Raw genomic sequence first — 26,553 nt, forward strand, 5'->3', positions numbered from 1 at the left:
TATTTCTACTCCTGTTTGAATATGTTATTTATTATCATTTAGAAAAACTTGGAAAAAATGTTTTTCATTTATTTTAACATGTTGAAACTAAAACCTAGACATCAAAGTCTGTGACGAATTCAAATCATCTTGGTGCTTTCGTGTGTGGAAGATTAAAGAGGAACTAATTTGGATTGCGTTACAAAGACAGTCTGATGATGCAAATGATAAACGAGTAGAAGTTTTTTATATACGTGCTGTACGGGAACCAGGTCATACTGAAAAGAGAAGACAGACACATGTAAATGTTCTACCTGCGCGTATCCATGATGTTTTTAATGTGGTTATTTGCCATGAGTGTGTTTCACTCCTCTTTAGGACAGAATAGTTTTCTGCGTGCATACTCTCCTGGGAATATCATCATTGGAGGACTTTTCCCCATTCATTTAAAAACTAATAGGACTAACATTTCTGGACCTCTCTCCTGTAGTGAGTAAGTACAGGCTGAGTTCATCAGCTCATTAGTGTCAAATAGATGATTCATGAATTTAATCTGTCTTCTGTCAATCTTGCAGCTATGGTTTAAAAACATTCCTGCACAGTCAAGTGATGATATACGCCATCAGCAAAATCAACCTACCTAACATCAGCATAGGATACGACATCTATGACACTTGTGGAGACGTCGGCCTCGCCTTGAGAGCGACTCTCCAGCTGCTGAAGAATCAGTCAGACCCACAAAGCTGTTTAGTGCCAGCAGATGCTCAGTTTGACTTACCTGAACCCGAAACCAAGGTGGTGATCGGGGAAAGGTACTCAGAAGTATCGATAGCTGTTGCACGACTTATTGCTCTGTCTTCAGTTGCCCAGGTTTGTTTTCTCTTTTTCTGTCCTACAAAGCTCAGTTAGAAATATAAGAATCTAAATTTGATGAAAATCAATAATATCAGCAAATATATAATCTGTGTTTAGGTTTCCATGCTTATGTGTTGAAAAATCTTTAATGAACTGTTTTCATATATCTCTATGTCTGTTTAACAGATTAGTTATGCATCCACAAGTGAGCTGCTGAGCAGCAAGTTCAAGTTTCCCACTTTTCTGCGAACCGTGCCTAGTGACAAATATCAGACAAGAGGTATTACTGAGCTGGTGAAGATATTCCACTGGAAAACAGTGATTATTGTGGGAAGTGATGATGAGTATGGGAAATATGGCAGTGATAGCCTTCAAGTCAACTTCAACAACGAGAATATCTGCATTGAATTTGTTCACATCTTGTCTGCTGATTTTACGACAAACAATAATAGCATGAACCAAACTGAGCTGACTGAACTACTGGAAAAAATCCAAAACTCTTCTGCTGAGGCCATCATCATCTTCACAAAGGACACTAATGCTGAAATCATCCTGGAAGCAGCTATTAGACACAGAGTCAACAGAACGTGGATTGCAAGTGATGCATGGTCCAGCTCTTCAAATATCGCTGCAATGCAAGACATCGAGCTGGCAGGAGAAGTTTTTGGGTTCGTATTAAAGCAGAAAGAGGTGCCTGGCTTTAAAGACCATGTCATGTCGATGTTTAATGGAACTAATAACACAATTCTTAGAGATTACCAGACGCAGCATCTACTTTCTGTAAATCAGTCTGAAGAAGAAAGAACGCAACATCTGGCTTCTTACATCGACCAGGATGAATCTTATGGTGTTTATTTAGCAGTTCGAGTCATTGCTGAAGGGCTCAGACGCTTGCTGAAGTGTAACGACCATCGGTGTGAACGAAGATCCAGTTTCACAGCCTCAGAGGTACAGTAAAGATAGCTTGCCAATTATTAATTATTTGTCTTTAACAAATATTTTCAGTTACATAAGAAGTTTGCGAAATTTTGTCTGTCTTGAAAATATGATACTTAAGCCAGAAATTGATATTCTTGGAGAAAAAACAACTATAATATTGCCAGGAAATCATTTATGCTGAATGGTACAAACAACATACGTTTTCATTTTCACTTCCTCTTTCAGTCAAACTGCACGTATTTCAGCAGCATGGCACTTTAGTAAAAACACCCAGGTGCTAAGCTGTCTTGCCTGCAGTCCAAATGTTTAATCATTTAAACCAGGGGTGTCAAACATACGGCTCGCAAGCCAGATACAATTATATCCGGCCTGCGAGATAACTTCATTAACATTATCATTCATTATTATTCTGTTACTTAAATATAGACATGTGTGGTCCCTACAGAAATGTCAAAATCTCAGCTGAAAGTCCAAACAAACAATTTCAATAACCTCCAAACAGCTAACAGATTAAAAAGAACAACAACAATGATTAATATTAACTTCTTAAATTTTAAATGATTTGCAAATTTTCCAATTTTTTCTTTTACACAATGTTGCCCTTTTTCTGGGCAGAGATTATGTTACACATTCCAAAGCACCCACTGCAAAACTATCCATATTTGTCTTGTTTATTGGTAGATATGTCAGTTTTTCTTAGAAAAGGTTAAACATTAAAATATTCGAATATATTGCAGTTGGTGATGATTTTATTTCATAAAAAATGTCTTTCTTCCTTTATGATGTTTTGTTTTTTTCACAGCTTCTATCGGAAATCCAGAAAGTAAACTTTACTGAGAACAACACACAAATATACTTCAATAGTGATGGAGATCCCAGTTTGGGATATGATATTGTATACTGGAACAGGTCTGAGGGTATAATAATACAAACTATTGGAGAATACAGTCCAGAAGGAAAAATTACAGTCCCAACAGGCCTTTTCAGTCACCTCATAAATGACACGGTGAGATGAATTTTCAACATTTATTTATTTCCCATTAAGGTTTATAAATCATGTACTGATGCTACTGTTTCTTTTGCAGGTCTCTGTTTACAATTGCTCAAAAAAATGTAAACAAGGACAAGGATTTACATTAAAAGGAAAGTGTTGCGGAGTTTGTGTTCCATGTGCAAGTGGAGAGATTTCTGATGGAAATAGTAAGTCTTTTATTGCAAATCTAAATTACACTGCTCAAAAAAATAAAGGTAACGCAGATCTGAATGAATGAAATATTCATATTAAAAACTTTGTTCTTTACATAGCTGAATGTACTTACAACAAACTCACACAAAAATTATCAATGGAAATCAAATGTAGCAACCCATGGAGGTCTGGATTTGGAGTCACACTCAAAATTAAAGCGGAAAAACACACTACAGGCTTGATGTAATGTCCTTAACCCTCTACTGCGTGACTTTTTAATTTTGGGGGAAAAAAATATTTCTCCCTATTTTGGGGGAGCTTTAGGGTCACTAATAATATATCAATCATAAAATTTGACACCCTGCCCCCCCCAAAAAGATATTGGTTTGTTGCCTCAAGGCAACACTGTGCGACAAGGGTAGTAAAATGCCAAGTTATTCTATAATAAGTTGTATTAGTACAACAAGGATGAACAAATAAATAAACAACAAATAAACAATGTAAACATTTCACAGAACAATAAAACACCAAAATACATCCAACATTTGACCCTAACCCCATGTATGTGCACACAAGACATACCCACACACACCCACACACGTGTTGTGTTTCCATCACTTTTGGGGACATTACATTAACTTACATTAATTTCCTGGAGACTTATCCTGACTCTACCCATCACAAGCCCCTGCCTGAACCTTACCCTAACCCTGACTCAAGCCTTCACCCTAAAATTGATGATTTACCTTGCAATTTGTCCCCATTAAGTAGGCGAGACCTCACAATGTGCGTGTGTAAAGAAATTTGTGTCCCCACAACAATAAGTAATACACGACCACACACACACACACACACACACACACACACACACACACACACACACACACACACACACACACACACACACACACACACAGCAAAATTGGTATGGCCCGGATCAGGCCCACACAATGTGCTTACACATGGCCCAAGATATCGCAAAGAATGACGGCCCTTTGGTGGCCCTGACCTGGTTTGCCAGAGGTAATCCACACATGGGCCAGCACAAGGCCAGTTTCAGACACACTGGTGGTCTTGTGCTGGCCCATGTGTGGATTACCTCTGGCAAACCTGATCTGGGCCACCAAAGGGCCGTCATTCATTGCGGTATGTGGGCCATCTGTAGGTGGTGTGCAGCCACAGGCCAGTTGTAGACACACTGCTGGCCCTGTGCTGGCCCAGAACGGTTTCAGCTCTGGCCCCAAATGTCAGCCTAATGTGTACCTTCAAGCCATGCAATAACAACATGTGCCAGAACATGCAAAACAGTGCAAAAGTAACATGCCGAAACTCTGTTCAGACAGTGAATGGCCTGACAGCGCTTTTCTACTCTCCCAGATTACTCAAAGTGCTCTATACAACATGCCACATTCACCCACTTTCGCTTAACTGAGTGCTTCCTAACTACATTCATACACATTCACACTCTTGACATGCAGACTGGAGGAGCCAGGGATCGAATCACTAACCTTCCGATTAGTTTGTAACCTGCTCTACAACCTGAGATATGGCATGCCATCGCCTAAACAGTGGCGTCATTGCCTGACCTGGCACACATCCGGTTGACATACACTCTGCCAAAACACCAGTCAGTCAGAAGTGCCAGCTTGATGCCAGATCTGGGCCAGACCTGTTTTCTGTAGGCCTAGGGCACATGAACCAAGCCACAATCAAGCCAGATATGGCATGCCATCACATAGACAGTGCCATCTATGCCAGGCCTGGCCCACATCTGGATGACATACGTCTTATCATGCCAGAAGTCAGCCAGCAGTTCCGACTTGATACCAGATCCTGGCCAGACCTGCTTGCTATGTGGGCACTAACACACACACAGGCACAGTTACTTTACCAACTGACCCCTGACCCCTGAGCTCCTAAGTGTCCCTCAAACCTCATTTAGGGATCCACCTCTACTTCACTGTCACTCCCTGAAAGCTCACTGTCCTCACTTTCTGAGGACAGAAAGTGCACATTCCTTGGTTTCCTTCCATAAAAGGTATTTACATCCATGTCCTGTAATTATGAGTAGATTGTAAAGTAAAAACATATACTATGATCATATAAATGCACAAACACATCTGTACACACATATGCAAATGCATTATATTGCCTGAAAAAAAATTGGGCTAACTGCGCAGTGTTGCCTTGAGGCAACGAATGAAAATTAACAGTTTTACTGTATAAATAAATTTTAAAAGTAGAACAAACAATCAAATATGCTTCTTAACATATTCATGCACATACAAGTATTTTTATTATACATTTATTTTACTATAAACATGTAAAATAGTGATCTTTTCTTGCCTCCTAATGGAGATGTCTCTCATGTAGTGCAGCTTGCAGAAAGGGTCCTCCCCAAAAATGAAAGTCACACCACCTTCAACTCATCATTTTATTGGAAAGAGATGTGTCTGGTAGCATTATTTGAAAAAAAAAAAAAGTGTTTTTCTTTTGAAGGGCCAGTGTAAGGCATGAAAATGTGGTTTGTTGCCTCAGGGCAACGCTATGCTGTAGAGGGTTAAAACACATCAAAATCAGGCTTGGAGTTACATTGTGTTGTTTAACTGTTCAATTTATTTATTTGAGCAGTGTTTTTTTTAACTAATTATTGTTGCATATCTTATATACTCATATCACTGCGTAATTCGTGCTGTAATTTGCAAATATTGCAAGTGTTACAACAACAAAAAACAGCTAAGTAGGATATACTTACTGTGTAGTAGTTTTTTTGCACAAATGAAAAAGAATTTTGTAAAAATCCTGCAAACTGATTTCCTTAATAAGTTAAACAATGGCAACTTAACAGGGTTATAGTATTATTGCATATTCAGTATTTAAGGGTAAGTTAATTAAATGGTGTTATTGTAGTAACTTAAAGAGGTCTAACTTAAATGTAAAACTTTATGCTTACAATTTTTCAAAAATATTCAGAATTAGAAATAAGTACAAAACAACAAGATATGAAATAGCAAATAAAGAACACAAATTACTCCATGAAAACCTTTGCTAAAAAACACATGTTGTAATAGGGATTATCTTATTGTTCATTAAAAATGATTTCCATTCTATTTCATCATATGCAGTTTAATTAATTTTATTTTTTTATTTAATGATATTGAGAAACTCATTTGTTTTCTTATGTAGAGAATTGGGGGCATGATAGTATGCCTGCCAGATTGCAGTATTGTGGTAGCCACCACAAGTCCATTGATTTAAAATGATTCTAAGTCACAACAATTATTAGTACTGTATTAAATCTATTGTTCAGATGTAATTTTTATTGCCTGTCTCGTGTTCCTAAATGTGCAAAATGCATTATGCATTCATGCATTTATTCTTTACATCGAGCCAGAAAATATTTTCCTCTTCCCTTGTGCTATTTATGTTTGTATTTCCTCTGCAGGTTCAGCATGCAAGCGCTGCACTGACAACCAATATTCAATTGCTGAACAGAGGGATCAGTGTTTCAACAAAATGGATGAATTTCTCCTCTGGACCGATCCCTTCTCAGTCATTCTGAGCTTCCTTGCAGTTGTTGGGATCATTGCTACCGTTGTCTTTGCTGTTCTGTTTGCAGTATATCTTAAAACTCCCATTGTGAAGGCAGTTGGAGGTTATTTGTGCTTTCTGGAGCTTTTTGCATTGCTGACTGGCTTCTGTCTTACATTCACCTTCATAGGGAAACCTACTGAGAAGATTCATTGTGTAGGTGTGCCTCTCTTTGGCATAGCCTTTACCCTCTGCATCTCTTGCATTCTGGCAAACTTGCTTCAGATCTTCTTGGGCTTCAAGTTTGACCTTAAGGGAAAGTCTTGGATAAAGAAGCTGAATATGCCATTGGTGGTGGTGACCATCATCTTTGGGATTCAGTTAGGCCTATCTGTGTCATGGCTGACCAAAGAACCACCACATCCTGACAATAAATCTTTAGATCAGACTATCCTATACAACTGTAAGATTGAGCCCTATAGATACTTTATAGCCATGTTAGTCTACAATGCTTTCTTGGGCCTTATTTGTTTTGTGTTTGCATTCAAAGGTAGAGAGCTGCCAGATTTGTACAAAAATGCTTCTTTGATCACCATCAGTATGCTGATGTTTGTAGTCATCTGGATCATCTTCCTCCCCATTTATTTGACCTTGACAGGGAAATACCAACCAGCAGTACAAAGTGCAGCTATCCTCACTTCCTGCTTCAGCATCCTTGGTTGTCACTTGGCCCCAAAGTGTTATATTATGTTGTTCAGGAAAGAGCTTAATCATGAGCGCGCCATTGCTGAATACATTAGGAAGTATTATGAGCAAAAGGGTATTTCTGTGGTGCACTCGTAGTGTCACACTTAAATTGTTCTGCAAAGGAATGAATCTTCCTGTGATGATGTAATATGATGATGTGATGTGATATGTGGTTTTGCCATAGGCTGTATATAAAGGATGAATGCAGACACTGCGACATCACCTACTGGTTAGTGAATTCCTGTTGTGAAGCCTCCAGCTGAGTTAGGGAACCACATGTTGGGAAGGCAGTGTCTCTTTGGCTAACACCATTCTGATTAATCCTTTTTTTAATGTAATTTACAAAATGAGCTATTATTGTGTTCAGCAAATCTTGAAATTAGCAGTCACTCTTTAGACTCATAAGAACAATGTTTATTTAGATTTTGGATTAAAAGAAACATGAACTATTTTCACTCAACAAAAAAATAAAGGTGGCACTTTCACAATTGCTTCACCTTTCAAACTTAAAAAATTAAATAAAATTACGTGTATTTTGTGCAATTCCCCCACAAAAAGATACCTTTCATGTCAATTAAATCCAGCCCGGGAAAGCTTTTAAATAAAAAGTTCAATATTTGCTGAGCTAAACAACAGCTGCATCTTACCTGTATTGGAAAGTCAATAAATCTTTATCTGAGCATCATCTTCCTCTTGAGTCATTTAAAACATAGAAATTCTCTCATCAAAGTGGGGCACAGACTTTTTCAGCCATGTATTTGTACAATCATCTGCACAGCCACTCATATTATTTGTCAGATAATTCGGTTAAATGCTTCAGAGGGCACAAACAGCAAAAACATGGCCTGGAGGTTCAGTTCAATGACTCTAATGAAGTGAAAGCCAGCAGACAGCCAGCAGATAGAGCAACCTGAGCTAGCTCCCACCTGTCTCTCAATGAGGCCACATCCCTGAAAAGGGAAAAAGTGGCCTGTGCTAGGCTGCTAGGCTAGCAGTAAATTAATGTTATCCCATCAGGGCAAGCAATGCAGCAGTGCTTGTGAAGTAAACAAGAACATCAACTAAAACCTACCAAAGTGAAAATTATCTCTCTAGCCCAGGGGTGTCGAACTCCAGGCCTCGAGGGCCGGTGTCCTGCAGGTTTTAGATAACACCCTGGGTCAACACACCTGAATCAAATGATTAGTTCATTAACAGGCTTCTGGAGAACCTCAAGACATGTTGAGGTCATTTAGCCATTTAAATCAGCTGTGTTGGATCAAGGACACATCTAAAGCCTGCAGGACACCGGCCCTCGAGGCCTGGAGTTTGACACCTGTGCTCTAGCCTATTGTAAGCTCTTGCCTGTTTGCATCCATCTTTTCAAATACTGCCATCTTGTGGCCTCTGTGGATAATAAAGCACATGTGCTTTCAGAGCATTGAAGGCAGTCAACTGCTGCTGCCTCACGACTCTCACATGAACTCCAGACCTGCATTCACCTCTTCCTCTGAACCCCCCCAGACATCCAAAACTCTGAACATCGCCCTTTCACTGACTGCCTCACCCCCACTTGCACACCACGAACTCTCACCCACAAGCACTCTGACTGTGTCGGACACTGTTGTTTATGTAAGATTGTATTGTATTGTATTGTGTTGTACATAAGACTTTTATTTTATTTTTATCATTAAGTTGTTCGTTGTACACTGAGGGCCGTGGGAGCATTGCTATTTCAAATTCCTGTGTATGATCAGTACATATGGTCTTTGACAATAAAGCTGATTTTGACTTTGACTTGATTTTGCTGACTGCTTGCTGCACACTTCATTCCACCTCATATCATTTCTGTATTTTATGTATATACGTTTAGATTAGTTATTTATAGTTGGTTTACACAGCTTTGTGTATGTATGTGTATGCATGTGTAATGTATATATAGATACGTGTGTGTGTGGGTGTGTGGGTGTGTCTGTGTGTGATTTACATTGCTGTGCTCGAGAGCCACCATCTACCGGAACCAAATTCCTTGTATTTGTCTGCACATATACTTGGCCAATAAACACGATTCTGATTCTGATTCTGACAGGGAGGAGTGGGCGGAGCGGTGGAGGATCCTCTGGCTGGCTGGAGCGGCAGAAAATAACCATCTCTGGTATGGCATTATTTTTGTAGTCCTATTCTGAGCGCACGTAAATAATTTTTGCAAGTACAAATGTTGCATTTTGAGGAGAAATTTTTTTAAGCGAAGAAAATCTTAATTTGAGCGAACAACATTAATTGCCGCGTGCAAGAAATGTATTTCAGTGTTTGCGATTATCCACATACACACACAATAACAGCGCCTCTCGCTCAGTTGTTGGCATTTGCTCTTGCTCAGATCCCTGCTCTGTGTGCTGACAGACATCTGCGAACCTGCTCTCAATGTGTCGCTCTCGCTGTCAACATCTCTGCTCCCTGCACGCTCAACTCTTTCTATACACCATTAAAAATGTGAATTCTGACTTTAATCTGAGAATTCACAAAGTCAGAATTCTCAGATTAAAGTCAGAATTCTGAGTTTAGTCTGAGAATTCTGAATTTTTTCTCAGAATTCTGAAAAAGAAGGGAAAAAAAAGACATGCCCACTTTTTTTTTCCAGTGGCCCTATTCCTCTTCCGTATGAAGCAATGATTTAATCTGAAAGAAAAACGTTGGACTCTTACGGCATCCCACTAGAGGGAGCCAACATACCACAGTTTGAGAATGTCTACTGGGAACAGCCTTCATCTCCTGACTGTTGCCCAGCCCCCTCCCCATGACTTGGGGCACGGCTACACACAGACACAGACAGATCTGAGCTGCAATGTATTTCAGAAGTGTACCATAACTGAATAGATGAGAAGCAAAAACCGCAGTTGCTTGGTGTTACAAAATGTTGTGTAACTCGAAAAGTAGGTGGGCTATCAGCATCATACTTGGCTGGTTAAAAGTAATAGTAAAAGTTATAATGGTTAAAAGTTATAAATACATTTTCATCATGTCATCAATATAATATTTTGTCATAGATATATTTAACTGACTGCATTGATAACAACTGTCTTCTCCTGAACAACAACACCAAGGACCTGGTGACTGAGTTCTTTACACGTAAAACAGGCTGCCAATCTCTCTACATAGATTCAAGGATTCAAGGAGTCTAAGGAGCTTGGATTCAATGAGCTTTATTGTCATTCGCATCACGTTTACATGAGGTGGAACGAAATTATGTACACACGGTCCCGGGGTGAAAAGAAACAGAATGACGATGAAACAGAATTTTTAAAAGGTAATAAATAATTTTTTGTTCTTCTTTTAAACAAAAAAGAATAACAAGCAATAAAATAATACAATAAATAGAGTGCAACAACCTGAGTGCCAGATGTACAGCAGATAGACATTGTGCAGAGAACATGAGGAGGGATTTATGTAATATATATTTATATATAATGTTGCATAGCTGAAACTGTCTACTGAAAACATCTGAAGAAGCTGAAGTTGATATTAGAAAAGTTGTTGAAATTGTAATAATTTAGCAGAAATATTGAAAAAGCTAAACAGTCAACAAAAAAATGAACAAGCTGAAGTTTCTTCAAAAGTAATTGTTGCTGATTAGTGAGAAAATTGGCAGAAAATTTAGGCAGGCAAGAAAGAACAGCCAGCAGATAGACTAAGGCTCGACAGCACCGAACAGAGGCAGCAAAATAACCGAGTCAACATTAACAGTGCTATAAATCCCGCAATATTAAGGACTCAAAACTAGGCAGCATTCAAATCCTTTATACATTTCAGCTTGTACTGTTTGTGGATATATTACTTTTTTTAATTAGCCATAAAATCGTCACATTTTCTGTAAGATTAAAGTCAACTTCTAAACGGCTGTTAAAGGCTTTAAAACCAATTATAACATGAATCAATTTAAGAACTGACATCACTAATCTCACATAACTTTGCCGATATGTGTTCCATAGTTTACAACTTATAATGAAAAAAAAAAGTTAAAGATAACAGGTGGGAATTCTTGCATAAATCATAAAAACTTTGCAGAATTGTAATAAATTAGTAGAAATATTGATCAAGCAAAACAGTCAGCTGAAAAAAGCCGAACAAGCTGAAGATCCATCAAAAGTAGTAGTTGCTGAAAGGTGTGAAATGTAGACAGGCATGGGAATTAAAGATAACAGGTGGGAAAAAATGATGGTGAAAAAACTATAGCTCAGTGTTCCTATGCTTGGAAGAAGATTGATGTAATTCAACATACATGCTACAGCAAGGGGGAGCCAGGGCACCAGGTGGGGGGAAGATGCAGTTACCAAGTGTGATCGAAGAAGAGGAGTAACCACACCGAGAATTTATTGCGTTCAGTATACATCACTACAATGTGATTTCAGAAATATATAAATATACGGACAACAAGCTGCAGCATGGAAGTGTAGGGAAAGATGCAACAACCACCACTTTTTTAAAAAATAATTTCTGAAAAGTCAGTCATTTATTTTATGTAGAATATTTTTAGTTTAAATTATAATTATTTCTTTTAGCGTTTCAAAATTACCTTTCAGTTCACCTTCCTTCTGCCCTTTTTGATTTGTAGCTGGATTTTGGTGGAATTCTGTTGCTTCAAAATCATCTCTGTGTATTTCAGCAGCACTGACAAGGCTTATAAAAAACTAAAATGCACAGTCAGGGTGTCTTTCAAATATACCTGAAAACTGTCAAGTCAATTTATTTATAAGTACATTTAAAAACAATCAATGTCAATATCAATATCATGGTCTGAATTTACCTGATTCAATAACTGAATTTTAACTACAAATGCGTTAAACTTGATAACTTTATAGTCCAGAACTGTTTTTTTGTTCTTTTTGTTATTATTAATATTACTATTCACAAAAAACAAACAAAACACAACTTTTATGTTTTCCTTGTTCAAATGTGTTTTGTTTTATCTTAAACCAAATTGCCTATGTTTTGCCAGCTTCTATTTATTTTGCCTGTTGTAGTATTGCGCTTTTCTCTAAATTAAATGAATTGAACTAGATTAGCTGTGTGTGAAGTTGTAGTTTGCTTTGATTTGCAGTCTTTCTTTTTGTTCTGTTTTATTTTATTTGTTTTATTTTTTTGGTGCGTTTTTCCATGTAAGGTATTGTTCTATTGCCATTTGTTATATAAATATTCAATTGAATTGCCTCAAGAAATAAAAGTATTATATTTGCTACATTTTGTTACATTAATAAATTTCACTATCAAGTTGGAAGTGATCACAGTTAAGGAAGAGGAACAATCAAGTTAGAAAGATTCTGTCTGACAATGGAGAGAATGTCATAATGTTTTATAACAGCTGTTGTCCATTAACCAAGAAAAACAATGAATGCACACATGTTGTATCTCCAATGATCTATAATGATCTTGGTGTGGTAATTTGTCATGAATGTGTTTCATTCCTGTGGCTCTAAAAACAGGAAACCTCCAAAATTTCTGCTTTTGTATTTTATTTCTGCCTCTGTTTCTATTTAACAACACCTGGCTTCTACTTAATCTGTTAATTGCTGTGGAAGCATTAAGAGTTTTGATCATTTTTTTTATGCAGCTCTATTAAAAAGTTCTTTTTCAAAGGACTACAATCCTTACTGACCAGGATTTCTACAGAGCAGCATACCTCATTCAGAGACAGATAACCTTACATAACCCCTCAAATTGGAAAAAAAAACCCAACAACTTTTTATATTTAAAAAGTTTAGATGTTAAAAGTGTAAAACTGTTGTATTTATTTGAAGTGTAATGAATGCGATGTCCAGGTTTGGTTACTCTTTTTTATCTTGTCTTTCCAAATATCCAAAGCCAGTTTTGCATTAATTTGCATATGTTCCCTGCGGTTTCTCTCACACTGCTGCTCTGTGATCAAATATTGTGGTTTGGTGCTTCCCCATTTCAAAGTGCATTTTTTAAATATGGGAATTTTTCTTTGCTGTCCTTCAAAGTTTAATAAACCTTTGCAGTGAATTAGAAAATATTTTTCTCTTTCTCTGTGCTGTTTATGTTTCTTCCTACAGCTTAAACATGCAAGTGCTGCAGAAAAAACATTATTCACCTGACAAACAAAGGGATAAGTGTTTGATCAAAACCAGCGAATTTCTCGCCCTGGTTAGATGCCTTCCCAATAAATGTGAGTTCTCTGGTAGTCCTTGGGATCATTGTTACTGTAGTGTTTGTGGTTCTGTTTGCAGTCTATCTTAGAACTTCTGTTGTTGTAAAGGCTGTCGGAGGTTAATTGTGTTTCCGGGTGACTTCTGCTTCCCATTCCCTTTTATCGGCAAACCTTCCTATTTTTAGTATATCCTTCACCCTCTGCATCTCTTCCATTGTGGTGAACTTGCTTCAGATTCTGGTAGACTTCGTGTTTGGCTTTCAGGTAGGGTCGTGGATAAAGAAGCTAATTCAATTACTGCTGTAGGTAACATTTGTCTCCAGGATCCAGGTGGCAGTGTCTGTGTCATGGTTAATTTTCATCCCAGCAATTCCCCTTGCATGCAAGAATACAAGACTGTCCTGCGCCAGTGCAAGGGTGAGCGTGATACGAATTGTTGATAGCTATGTCAGCCTACAATGCTTCCTGGTACCTTATGTATTTCATGATTTGATTCGAAGGTAAACGGGTGCCAGAATTGTCAATAAAATAAAATAAAATAAATGCTTCTTTAATCCACATAATTATACTGATCTTTATGGTCATCCGAATCATCTTTCTCACGATTTATCTCACCTTGAAGGGGAAGTACAAACCCAGAGAAATGCATCTTCCTGAGCTGAAATCATATCCATTTTAGCTTTATCTTACCTGTCTTGCTTCTTAATATGGAATAAAGTCGTTCTCATTTCATTTCCACGAGAGTGTTCACTGTATGAAGGCAAGTTTTGTTTTTTGTTTTTTGGTCTGAAATAATCCTGTTTTTACATGTTTAGAAATGCTGAGTTGTTACAAAAACACTTCCTTTAATATAGGGAAATCATCATTTGAATACTACATTTCGTATTTTGCATGCGACCCGAGTGGACAGTTTGCACCTTCTCATGCTAGCAGTAGTAGCAAAGACTTTAGCAAAGTGAAAACCTAGATGTTTCCTTGAGGAAGGGCAATTGTTTCATCATTTTCACAGTGAACCTGACTTTGTCTGGTGTCAGATGCATCTAGACTGAAAGAGTTGTGCTTGGTAAAATATTATACAGCAAAGTTATTTTTCAATGTTCATACCCATTAAATACACATAATTGCATATGGAGTCTCATCTGCATGTATGAGATAAGATATGTAATTAAACAGTATAATGTCATTACAATAACATTTTCCAGATATTTTTAAAAAGTTAGGAATACCGTTTAAATATTTAAAATCTTTTTGAAAAAAATTAATTACATGTAAAAATCATTTTATAGTTGATATAATCAAAAGTGGGACATTGATTGTTGAATTGTAATTATAATCCCATAGTTTAACAACAGCGTTTGAATTTAAAACCATAAAAGGACCAAGGTTCAGGTTGACATCTAACCTCTGGCACATAATAGGTGACCCTGTCAGTTGCAGCAGCCAGACTCACAACTTGGTCAGCCAAAACCAACTGTGGCTGAAAACAATTAGATAGTAATCCTTGACATTGATCCTTAACATTGCTTATTTTCTGTAATCTAAAAACAAATAAACCGTTACTCAGGCCTGTCCACGAATGAGTCCTTTTCTATGAGTGATTCAAATCATCTCAATGCTTTCGTATTTGGAAGAATTAAGGAAGACAGACTGTTTTGCATCGAGTTACAAAGACTCTGTCTGACCATGCAAATAATCCATGAAGGGAAGCTTATGACAGCTAATGTTTGTGGACCAGTTTATACTCACCAGAAACAACCAATGCACACCTGTATCTCTGCGGATCCACAATGTTCTTATTACAGTTATTTGTCATGAGCGCATTTCATTCCTGTTTAGGAGAGAATGGTCTTCTACGTGCATACTCTCCTGGGAATATCATCATTGGAGGACTTTTCCCCATTCACTTAACAACCAATAGGACTAACACTTCTGGACCTCTCTCCTGTCGGGAGTAAGTACTGCTTTAGTTCATCAGATTATTAGTGTCAAATAAATAATCCATGAATTTAATCTGTCTTCTGTCCATTTTTGCAGCTATGACATACAAATGTTCCTCCGTAGTCAAGTGATGATATACGCCATCAGCAAAATCAACCTACCTAACATCACCATAGGATACGACATCTATGACACTTGTGGAGATGTCAGCCTCGCTTTGAGAGCGACTCTCCAGCTGCTGAAGAATCAGTCAGACCCACAAAGCTGTTTAGTGCCAGCAGATGCTCAGTCCAAGTTACCTGAACCCAAAACCAAGGTGGTGATCGGTGAAAGGACCTCAGAAGTATCGATAGCTGTTGCACGACTTGTTGCTCTGTCATCAATTGCCCAGGTTGGTTTTTTCTTTATCTGATACTGCCCTACAAACCTCAGAAATCTGAGAATCTAAACTGGTATGAATATTGGTGAATTTACCTTATTTATGTCTTTTAACAGATTAGTTACGGATCGACTAGTGAGCTGCTCAGCAGGAAATACAAGTTCCCTACATTTCTACGAACAGTGCCTAGTGATGAATATCAGACAAGGGGTATGGTTGAGCTGGTGAAGACATTTTATTGGCAAACAGTGATTATTGTAGGAAGTGATGATGAGTACGGGAAGTATGGTAGTGATGGCCTTGTGGAAACTTTCAGCAAAACCGATATCTGCATTGAATTTGTTCACATCTTGTCTGCTCATTTCAATAAAAGTGATTCTCAGACCCAAACTGAGCTGACTAAACTACTGGAAAAAATCGAAAACTCCTCTGCTGAGGCCATCATCCTCTTCACAAAGGAGAGTAATGTTGAAATCATCCTGGAAGCAGCTATTAGACATAAATTCAACAGAACTTGGATTGCAAGTGATTCATGGTCTAGCTCTCCAAAGATCTCTGCAATCCCAGGCATCCAACTTGCCGGACAAGTTTTTGGGTTCATATTTAAGCAGAAAGAGGTGCCTGGCTTTAAAGACTATGTCATGTCGATGTTTAATGGAACTCAAAAAAACGCCTTTGTCAAATATCACCTGACGCAGCACCCACTTTGTTCAAATCAGTCTGAAGAAGTAAAAGTAAATTATTGCTTGCCAAACAATCAGCTGGAATCTGAGCAATGTCTGGGAACAAGCTTCTTGGCTAATTGCATTGACAGGGATGAATCTTATAATATTTATTTAGCTGTTCAAGTCATTGGTGAGGGGTTCAGACACTTGCTTAAGTGTGACGACCATCGTTGTAAACGTAGCTCCAAATTCACAGCATCAGAGGTACAGGAAGAGAATTAAAAGTTTTTTAATTGTTTTTTTGTTAGTTTGTTTGTTTTTGCTGTTGATTAATTTAAGACATTTGCCAAGTTTTTTATATCTGTCAAAGTATAATGCTGACGAGGAGTTGATGACCTTGGCTTAAAATATAATATAACTATGGAATTGCCAACAGTTTACAAAAGTGACAGCTTGCCTTCTTTTTGTGTCTCATGTTTTAATAATTACTAATTTTATGGGTAATGTCTTCACAGTGTAGAATTAAGCAAGTCATCATTTCCAACACAGAAACAGTCCAACACATACCCCCTTAAAAGTTTTCTTTATTCTTTGTATTTTGTACAGTCTAAACAAGTGTCTTGGTTGATTTATATTCGTATTGTTTCCACAGCTTCTCTCAGAAATCCAGAAAGTAAACTTTACTGTGGGAACCACGCGTATCTTTTTTAATAGAGATGGAGATCCCAGTTTGGGATACGATATTGTATACTGGAACATGTCTGAATTCAACAAGGCTATACAAATACAAACTATTGGAGAATACCTTCCAAATGGAAAAATTACAAAAGTCCCAGAGTTTCTTGTACACTTGATAAATCAGACGGTGAGATGAAATTTCAACATTCATTTATTCCCCAAAATAATTTATGAGCATCATGTATGTGTACTGTTTCCTCCAAAGGGCTCGGTGTACAACTGCGCGAAAACATGTGATCCAGGACAAGAACTAAAGAAGATAAAAATCTGTTGTAAAGTTTGCGTTTCATGTGCTGATGGCACGTTTTCCCCTGGAAACGGTAAGTCTTTTATTACAAATATTGATAAAGTTCAATTATATAGGCAAAAATTGATTGTATGCACTTCAGCAGCTCATTCTCATAGTAATGTAGCAAACAAATATTATTTATTGACAGCTGAAGAGTTTGTTTCCATATTAAGTTTTAGATAAGAAATTAAAATATAGAAGTTTTTGCTGAAAAAATTCAAATATGAAAGCTAATTCAAACTGAAAATTAGTATTTCAACTTAATGTGGGCAAGTTATACGAAATAGTTTTTCTTGCAATGGCAACTTTATTTATATATAACACTTCTCTACATCTAAACTTTTTTTTTTTTTTTTTTTTTTTTTTTTCTTTTAACCTGTCCCGTTTGGTTCTTTTGCCATCAGAATTATTGTCTAAAGGCGAAGAAAGATGCCCAACGGACGAAGAAAGATGCCCAACGGATCTACATCTAAACTTAATGCATTTAACAGAATACAAAAATATTAAAACCCATGTAGGCTTACAATCCCTTAACGTGGCAAAAACAACTAAATATAATTTAAAAAAAAAAATAAAATAAAAAAAATATATATATATATATATAAAAATAAAAAAAAAACACCCAGCACGCCCCTGCGGGCGGTTTATCCTTCAAGCTCGGGTCCTCTACCAGAGGCCTGGGAGCTTGAGGGTCCCCTGCAGTATCTTAGCTGTTCCCAGGACTGCGCTCTTCTGGACAGAGATCTCCGATGTTGTTCCCGGGATCTGCTGGAGCCACTCGCCTAGCTTGGGAGTCACCGCACCTAGTGCTCCGATTACCACGGGGACCACTGTTACCTTCACCCTCCACATCCTCTCGAGCTCTTCTCTGAGCCCTTGGTATTTCTCCAGCTTCTCGTGTTCCTTCTTCCTGATATTGCTGTCATTCGGAACCGCTACATCGATCACTACAGCCGTCTTCTTCTGTTTGTCTACCACCACTATGTCCGGTTGGTTAGCCACCACCATTTTGTCCGTCTGCATCTGGAAGTCCCACAGGATCTTAGCTCGGTCATTCTCCATCACCCTTGGGGCATCTCCCATTTTGACCTCGGGACTTCCAGGTTATACTCGGCACAGATGTTCCTGTACACTATGCCGGCCACTTGGTTATGGCGTTCCATGTATGCCTTGCCTGCTAGCATCTTGCACCCTGCTGTTATGTGCTGGATTGTCTCTGGGGCATCTTTACACAGCCTGCACCTGGGGTCTTGCCTGGTGTGGTAGACCCCAGCCTCTATGGATCTTGTACTCAGAGCTTGTTCTTGTGCTGCCATGATTAGTGCCTCTGTGCTGTCTTTCAGTCCAGCTTTGTCCAGCCACTGGTAGGATTTCTGGATATCAGCCACCTCCTCTATCTGCCGGTGGTACATACCGTGCAGGGGCCTGTCCTTCATATATATATATATATATATATATATATATATATATATATATATATATATATATATATATATATATATAAATTAAAAAACTTAATAAGTGTGGATAAAAGGTCTGTTTTCAAATCTATCTACAGATGATCAAAAGGCAGCTTGTTCCAAAGAAAGGATAACAATAACTTAAATCACCTTTAGCATACTTAGATCTATTTTTGCAAACACCTAAATCTCATAAAATAAATGACAAAGATTAAATAATACATATTAAAGTAAAAACTTTGACATAATTTTAAGGTAAATACACTTTACAAAATCTGACTGAAAACCTTGTAATGCACCTGTTTTGCACTTACAGTCATGTGAAAAAGAGATGCTTCTTGTTTGATTTTCTGGAATTGTTTTCTGACCCTCACTGAGAAGGAGCTCAGCAAAGATCAGTCACATATTCTGAGATAAATAATCCTACAAAACCCTGCTAAGTTGACAATTTAAAAAGTCTATATACTAAAAATGTAATAACTTTTGTACTTATTAGACACATATACTCTTGTCTGTCTTCTCTCCCAAAATATCCAAACGCCAGTTTTGCATTAATTTGCAAATATCCCCTGATCTTTCTCTCACGCTGCTGCTCTGTGATACTGTAGTTTGGTCCTTCCACACGTAAAAGCACATTTTTCTTAATGTAGGGGTTTTCCCCCTTCCTCCTTTTCAAATGATTTTATTCTTTACATCGAGCCAGAAAATATTTTCCTCTTCCCTTGTGCTATTTATGTTTGTATTTCCTCTGCAGGTTCAGCATGCAAGCGCTGCACTGACAACCAATATTCAATTGCTGAACAGAGGGATCAGTGTTTCAACAAAACGGATGAATTTCTCCTCTGGACCGATCCCTTCTCAGTCATTCTGAGCTTCCTTGCAGTCGTTGGGATCATTGTTACCGTTGTCTTTGCTGTTCTGTTTGCAGTATATCTTAAAACTCCCATTGTGAAGGCAGTTGGAGGTTATTTGTGCTTTCTGGAGCTTTTTTCCTTGGTGGCTGGCTTCTGTCTTACATTCACCTTCATAGGCAAACCTACTGAGAAGATTCACTGTGTAGGTGTGCCTCTCTTTGGTGTATCCTTCACCCTTTGTATCTCTTGCATTCTAGCTAACTTGCTTCAGATCTTGGTAGCTTTCAACTTTGACCTTAATGTAGGGTCTTGGATAAAGAAGCTGAATAAGCCGCTGTTGGTAGTTACTATTGTCTCTGGGATCCAGGTGGCCCTGTCTGTCTCATGGCTGATCGTAAAACCACCAGTTCCTAAAGAGACGCCAGGGAAAGTGACCATTCTGCAGCAGTGTGAGACACAATCCCCTGAATACTTTATAGCAATGTTAGCCTACAATGCTTTCTTGGGCTTTATTTGTTTTGTGTTCGCATTCAAAGGTAAACAGTTGCCGGATTTGTACAAAAATGCATCTTTAATCACCATTAGCATGCTGCTGTTTGTGGTCATCTGGATTATCTTCCTCCCAATTTATCTGACCTTAACAGGGAAGTATAAACCAGCAGTACAAAGTGCAGCCATCCTCACTTCATGCTTCAGTGTTCTCGGCTGTCACTTGGCTCCCAAGTGTTATATTATGTTGTTCAGGAAAGAGCTTAATCATGAGAACGCCATCACTGAGTACATTAGGAACCATTATGAACGGAAGGGCATATCTGTGGTACAGTCATAGACTCACACTTTCGTGTAGGAGTTATAAATAATACTGATCTGCAAAAGAATCTGTCCTCCTATGATGAAATCATAGCTTTCTTGGTTGGATGGAAATAAAGTATTTCATCTTATTCACATACACAGGGGAGTTTTCACTGTGTAGGGCAGGGGTGTCGAACTCCAGGCCTCGAGGGCCGGTGTCCTGCAGGTTTTAGATATCACCCTGGGTCAACACACCTGAATCACATGATTAGTTCATTACCAGGCCTCTGGAGAATTTCAAGACATGTTGAGGAGGTAATTTAGCCATTTAAATCAGCTGTGTTGGATAAAGGACACATCTAAAACCTGCAGGACACCGGCCCTCGAGGCTTGGAGTTCGACACCTGTGGTGTAGGCCAATAAAATGTTGCAGAACTAAGGAAAAAAACTCAAACAGTTGGGGGTTTTTTTTGACTTGTTGTTAGATCTATACTCACATACATCTAGTAGGAAAACTTTAGGTTTGGTAACTTTGGGTGAAGAAATCATAGCTCTTAAAATCTGCTAAAAATGGATGAGTTTTTATAGTTGCCATTTTATAGGCTAAATGTATAGTTTTGATCCTATTTTCCTTAAAAATCCAAAATAAATTCCAATTTGTGCACTTAATTCTTGTTTTCTACAATCATTAAAGATGTATGCTGTGCAATCATAAGGAACTGTTTAAAGAAATAATGAAAAGTACATTACCATGATGTTCAAATATTTGTATAAACACACGTGTGTTTATGTAAATATATATGTAAATATAGTCCTTAACAAATTTGTTAGACCACCACCCAATGCAAGTTCTCTAGCATATAGAGACTATCTCTCCACACCGTTACATATTCCATATGTATGGGGTACGACCCCCCTTGGTCATGGCGTGTGGATATTTCTTTAAGACACTCCGGCACGCCCGGCTACGCCCCACAGATCACCTATAAAAGAGCTGTGCAGACTTGACATGGGTGATCGTTTGATCCCCACCTGTGTTGCGTGTCTTGGTGCTTTGCCTTGAGAGTGCTGTATGTATGTGTGTCGGTCAGGAGCGTGTTTCGGCATCCTCCGTGGGCGCTCCCTCTCCCCTGGTATGCCCTGGTATCCCTTAGCTTTCCCCTTGGTTGGTCTCCCTTCCCCGACTTATCGCCTCGAATAATAGGCTTATACGCCGGTCAGACCACGGTAGCGAGTAGCTCGGCCACGGTGAGCAAACACAGCAGGGACACGGCTTCAGCGTTCAAGCATACGCTGTCGCCTGGGCACTGTGCAGCTCGGCTGCGATGTATGTGAACACAGAGGAGATACGGCTTCAGCGTTCCAAGCGTTCGCTGTTGGCCTGTTTAACACTGTGGGGAATGAACAGTGGAAAGAGGAATTAGGCTACGTTTCGTGCCGGCTAATAAAAGAGGTTAGCCGGCCTGCGAGTAGCATTCCAGCCGGTTAGCCTGTCGCCCGCAACTCGCGGGTTAACGCGGCCAGCAGGGCTCCGCCTGTAGCTCAGCTACATTGGGGAAATGTGTCAGAGTCCCAAGCATACACTTTCACCTGTCAGCACTGTGACGCAGAAGCTAATAAACAGTGAAGGGGAATTCAGGTTGCGGCCAGTGCCGGCTACTTGTTAGCACTTCCTGGTTAGCGTATGGCCCCGCCCCCTTGCTTGTAGCAGAAGTATGGCAGCCCACACGTCCCAAACATGTCTGTGTATGGCATTTTTGCCTTTTGACGATGGGCACGAGCAGTGTTGATGTGCCTGGGGGAAAAATATAATATAAATACCTATATAAAAGCAGTCCAGAGTAGAGTAGGGCGATATGGCCAAAAATATTTATCACTATATATATTTGAAAATTTGCGATAACGATATAACTGACGATATAATTGATGGGAGACAAAATACAACTCCACAACTTTACTAGCACAAAAAAACCCATTTATTTTCACTTAAACAAGCAGCTGTTTTTTTTATGTGCATTAAAGCTATATAAAAATGTAACAGTGCAAATGCAAATTCCTTGCTGAAAGTTCAACCAAAGGGCATTTCCAGTAGAAATGGGCTGACATATCCTGAGCATAACCATGTATAATATCCACTAAAGTTAAAAAGAGGTGCTTTGCAACATTAAACTGGAGTGTGCCAAATAAAAAAGTCAAATACGTATTTTTCGGACCATAAGCTGCACGGGATTATAAGGCACATTAAGTGAAACAAAGTAGTCAGATAAATGAAACTTTATTTAACTCATATTTCTTGCTTCCTCCACTCCTGTACCATTGATTCATTAATGCTGTATTCTATCACAGCTGCTCTATTCCCATGTTGTTGCAGTATATTAATGACTAACCTCGTATTGTGGATGGATTATCTCAGTTGTTCTCCTGAAGTTGGGTCCTTTTACAGCATCCTGCCATGCGATTGCATTTGTCTCTAACCATCAGGAACCCTCACGTTAACTTTTAATTGAGTGGAAAAATGTTAGCGTTCATCCTGCAGCTTCACTGTTTATGTTATGCTAACATAGCTGTGTCGCTAGCGATCACGTCCTCATTATGGTATGGTATCATTATATACCATGCTTATATCATGCTTAGGTAACTAGTGAAACTAGCGAGCTAACTTCCGCTAACTTCCTGCTAACTTCTAACTCCGTTATATGTAATAAATTCTGTTTTCATGGATGCCTGGATGTTAAACTTAATTGTTACACCTGATATAGCAGCAATGCTGATCATTTTATTAAAGATGAAAGAAATTAGACAGTTTTTAACTCTCAATGTGCCGCAGTGTTCATTTGACTTTGAGACCTGAAGCGGACAGAGTTTTGGACCCAGATTACTCCCAGATTTACGAGCACCTTAGTCTGACAAATACGGCAATAACGACAGCCCGCTTGCATGTTCTACAAAAAAATGTGCTTTGGTGGGTATCTGACGGACAAACACCAAACCAGTTCTGCATCACTGAACTTGCACCATTTTTACAAACCAATTCTGGTTCATCCGTTTCACTCAACAATCCGCTTTCCCCCTTCTCATTCTCCGTTGCCGCCATGCTTTTTCGGCCATGTGCAAAGGCACTGTGCATGCGCGTTTTACCCATATTCTATCGCGATATTTTATTTTCTTATCGTTGCCTAACATTATACTGGTATTACCGTGAACGGTGTAATATGGCCCAGCCCTAGTCCAGAGCATGCTGTGCTGGCTAAAGAAGCTGACGCTTGCATGCACTGCTTTGTTGCCAGCACTGACTAGGCAGACCGTGCTTGGTTTTCTGGAAGCATTTAAATGGCCCGCCCCTCCCCCTTCCCCTGCCTCTAAAAATGAGAGAGCAGGCTACTATGGGGAACATGGCTGCCACTGCTGTGGACACCAGATAAGCAGGCCATGGGCTGAGTTCCTTCCCACACCTGTTGCTGATTCACTGCTGGCCTCAAGGTTGATGCTATCACGCAGCCACAGCGCCTCCTATCTCAGGTGCCGCTGCTGCCTGATTGGTCTGGTTGCAGGCAGTTGTGCCCTGTCTCCCAGCATTTATGGTCCCCTGCCCACAGTTGGTTGCTTCCGTGCATGGCGGGAGTAGTAGCCTTTGGCCCCTCCCCCGATAGTCCCGCCCCTGGTCCCTCCGGATGCCCCTTCGGGCCCTCCCTGGGCAGGGCGGCATGCCCTCACAGGGGCGTGAGGGTTACACCTGCCCTGCTGGTGGTCATTTGTCGCTCCCTCTATAGCGATGGAGCTTGACATGACAGCTGCAGGCAGGCTGGGAATATGGAGAGCCCGCCCCAATCCTGTGCCTCTCAGGCTAAAATGAGGATGATGGCTGCAGCGTTCCCTCCCATGGCTCCGCCTCCTTGACGCCTGGGCCGGTGGAGGTTGCTTATCATGAGGTGGATGTTGAAGAAGCTTCCATCCCCTCTGGCTGCCACTGGAGTGGGGCCCAGACGGGTGAACCCATGTCTGGGTGACCTGATTCCGGGCCCCTCCCACAGCGTTCCCTCCCATGGCCCCGCCTCTGTGAAGCCTGGGCTGGTGGAGGTTGATTGTCAGGAGGTTGATGTTATGACACTCGGCTCCAGTCGGACGACCAGGGTTGCCTGATGGAACTGCCTGTCTACCCTGCGGCCACCTCGCTGTGCTGAGGGGCCTATGCAGGTGTGTGGAGACGGCCGTGTTCAGGTGAGGCGGGGAGGACTCGGAGCCTAGGCTCTGCTGTCCTCCAGCCACCCTCCTCCCTTCTGACATCCTTTGCCTACTGGTGGTGGTCAGAGGGCCCAGTGGCGCCAGTGTCCGGCAGCCTCGCCTCTGTCAGTGCGCCCCAGGGTGGCTGTGGCTACAATGTAGCTTGCCATCACCAGTGTGTGAATGTGTGTGTGAATGGGTGGATGACTGGATGTGTGAAGCGCTTTGGGGTCCTTAGGGACTAGTAAAGCGCTATACAAATACAGGCCATTTACCATTCAATTTACCATCCTTTGAGTTGGGCTTAGTGGCCAGCACTGCTCCAGGCTGTGTTCCCCTGGCGTATTGCCCGCGGTTCGCCGGCTCACACGCCAGTCGGACCTTACTGTGTCTGACGGCTCGGCCAGCGGCTCTCTGTCTGGCAAGTTGCCCTAATGTTGCGGGTTTACATGGCCAGCAGGGCCCGCTCAGTGAACTGACACCCCTGGCGAGTCACATCCCTGGCTGCACTGCAGCTCCAGGCTGTCTTCCCCCTGCTGTGTTGCCCACATTTGCCGGTTTACGCACCAGTTGGACTTCGCTGCGATGAGTGAGAATTCTTCAGCCTATTTTAGCCGGGTTCTTTCTGGCATATCAGCTGCTGCAGCTCCTGGCTGTGTTCCCCTGGCGTATTGCCCGCATTCGCCGGTTTACACGCCAGCTGGACCTCGCTGTGTCTGATTCTTCAGCTAGCGAGTCAGTGTCTCCAGCCTGCAGCGCTGTGCATGAGTGTCTCGTTCTTGAAGTTCACTCTTGCTGCTCCCCTGTCTGTGCACAGCGCTAGTGACCGCTCAGCCCTGGGGCAGACCTTCAGGTTAAGTCCCCACTTGGCCTTCAGCGGGCTAGACCGCCAGCTCCCCCCATCTGCGGACGGCTGGGTGGCTCTGTGGTTGTGTGGATGGACCCTTCAGGTCGCATCCCTGCCTTGGCCCTTCGTCTTTGCAGCTGTACTGCTTCTGTGTTCCCCTGGCGTATAGGCTGCGGTTCGCCGGCTTACACGCCAGTTGGACTTCGCTGTGTCTGATACGTCAGCCAGCGAGTGAGTGTTCTCCAGCACGCAGCGCTGGCTCACTGTCTAGCGTTTTGCCCCTGTGTCGCAGGTCACATGGCCAGCAGGTGCCCGCTCAGTGGGCTGACAGTTCCCGACTGTCCGCCAGTGTCTCGTCCAGCCCACTCTTGCTGGCCCCCTGTCTACGGACGGTGCAGAGCCAGCGAGTAAGTGTTCTCCAGCCTGCAGCGCCAGGCTCCCTGCAGGCGGTTCACCGAGTACACGATAGCCAGGCCTCGCTGTGTCTGATACGCCAGCCAGCGAGTGTGCTGTGTTCCAGCCTGCAGCGCCGGCTGTACCCGAGTGTCTCGTCCTCGAGTTCACTCTTGCGGCTCCCCTGTCTATGGACGGCACTCTGCAGCCACTTTGCCCTGTGGCAACCTGCGGGTCGCGTCCCTAGCTGGGCCCTCCTCTCCAGCGGCTGCACTGCAGCTGTCGGCTGTGTTCCCCTGGCGTGTTGCCCACATTCACCGGCTTACATGCCAGTCGGACCTCACTGTCTCTGATACGTCAGCCAGCGAATGTGTGTTCTCCAGCCTCTTTTAGCCAGTCTCTGTCTGGCATATAGGCTGCTGCGGCTGCAGGCTGTGTTTCCCCGGCGTATTGCCGCGTTCGCCAGCTTGCACACCAGTCGGTCCTCGCTGTGTCTGATGCCTCAGCCAGCGAGTGAGTGTTCCCCAGCCTGCGGTACTGGCTCCCTGTCTGGCGTTGCCCGCTTCTTGCAGGGTTGCGCACCCAGTAGCATCCC

At 40.9% G+C, this 26,553-nt stretch overlaps 1 protein-coding gene across 1 annotated transcript; it reads left to right on the plus strand.

The window, feature by feature from the left end:
• Positions 1–452: 452 nt before the first annotated feature.
• LOC120434959 (extracellular calcium-sensing receptor-like) lies at positions 453–17,086 on the plus strand. The gene is made up of 11 exons (XM_039603644.1): positions 453–472; positions 555–849; positions 1,021–1,782; positions 2,576–2,779; positions 2,859–2,973; positions 6,405–6,953; positions 9,306–9,371; positions 15,219–15,333; positions 15,417–15,711; positions 15,816–15,909; positions 17,017–17,086. Exons 2-11 carry the CDS (start codon positions 589–591, stop codon positions 17,073–17,075), a joined length of 2,520 nt encoding a protein of 839 aa, XP_039459578.1. The 5' UTR covers positions 453–472; positions 555–588; the 3' UTR covers positions 17,076–17,086.
• The last annotated feature ends 9,467 nt before the right edge of the window (positions 17,087–26,553 follow it).

This window comes from Oreochromis aureus, linkage group 19 (genome assembly GCF_013358895.1).
Source record: "Oreochromis aureus strain Israel breed Guangdong linkage group 19, ZZ_aureus, whole genome shotgun sequence".
Classification (NCBI taxonomy): domain Eukaryota; kingdom Metazoa; phylum Chordata; class Actinopteri; order Cichliformes; family Cichlidae; genus Oreochromis; species Oreochromis aureus.

What these genes read in the sequence shown, in the direction of transcription:
- LOC120434959 (XM_039603644.1), top strand. Translation starts at nt 589, where the DNA reads ATGATATACGCCATCAGCAAAATCAACCTACCTAACATCAGCATAGGA. An exon ending in GCAGAAAATAACCATCTCTG is followed by an intron (nt 9,372 to 15,218) that starts GTATGGCATTAT and finishes ATTCCTGTTTAG; the next exon opens with GAGAGAATGGTCTTCTACGT. An exon ending in GGACCTCTCTCCTGTCGGGA is followed by an intron (nt 15,334 to 15,416) that starts GTAAGTACTGCT and finishes CCATTTTTGCAG; the next exon opens with CTATGACATACAAATGTTCC.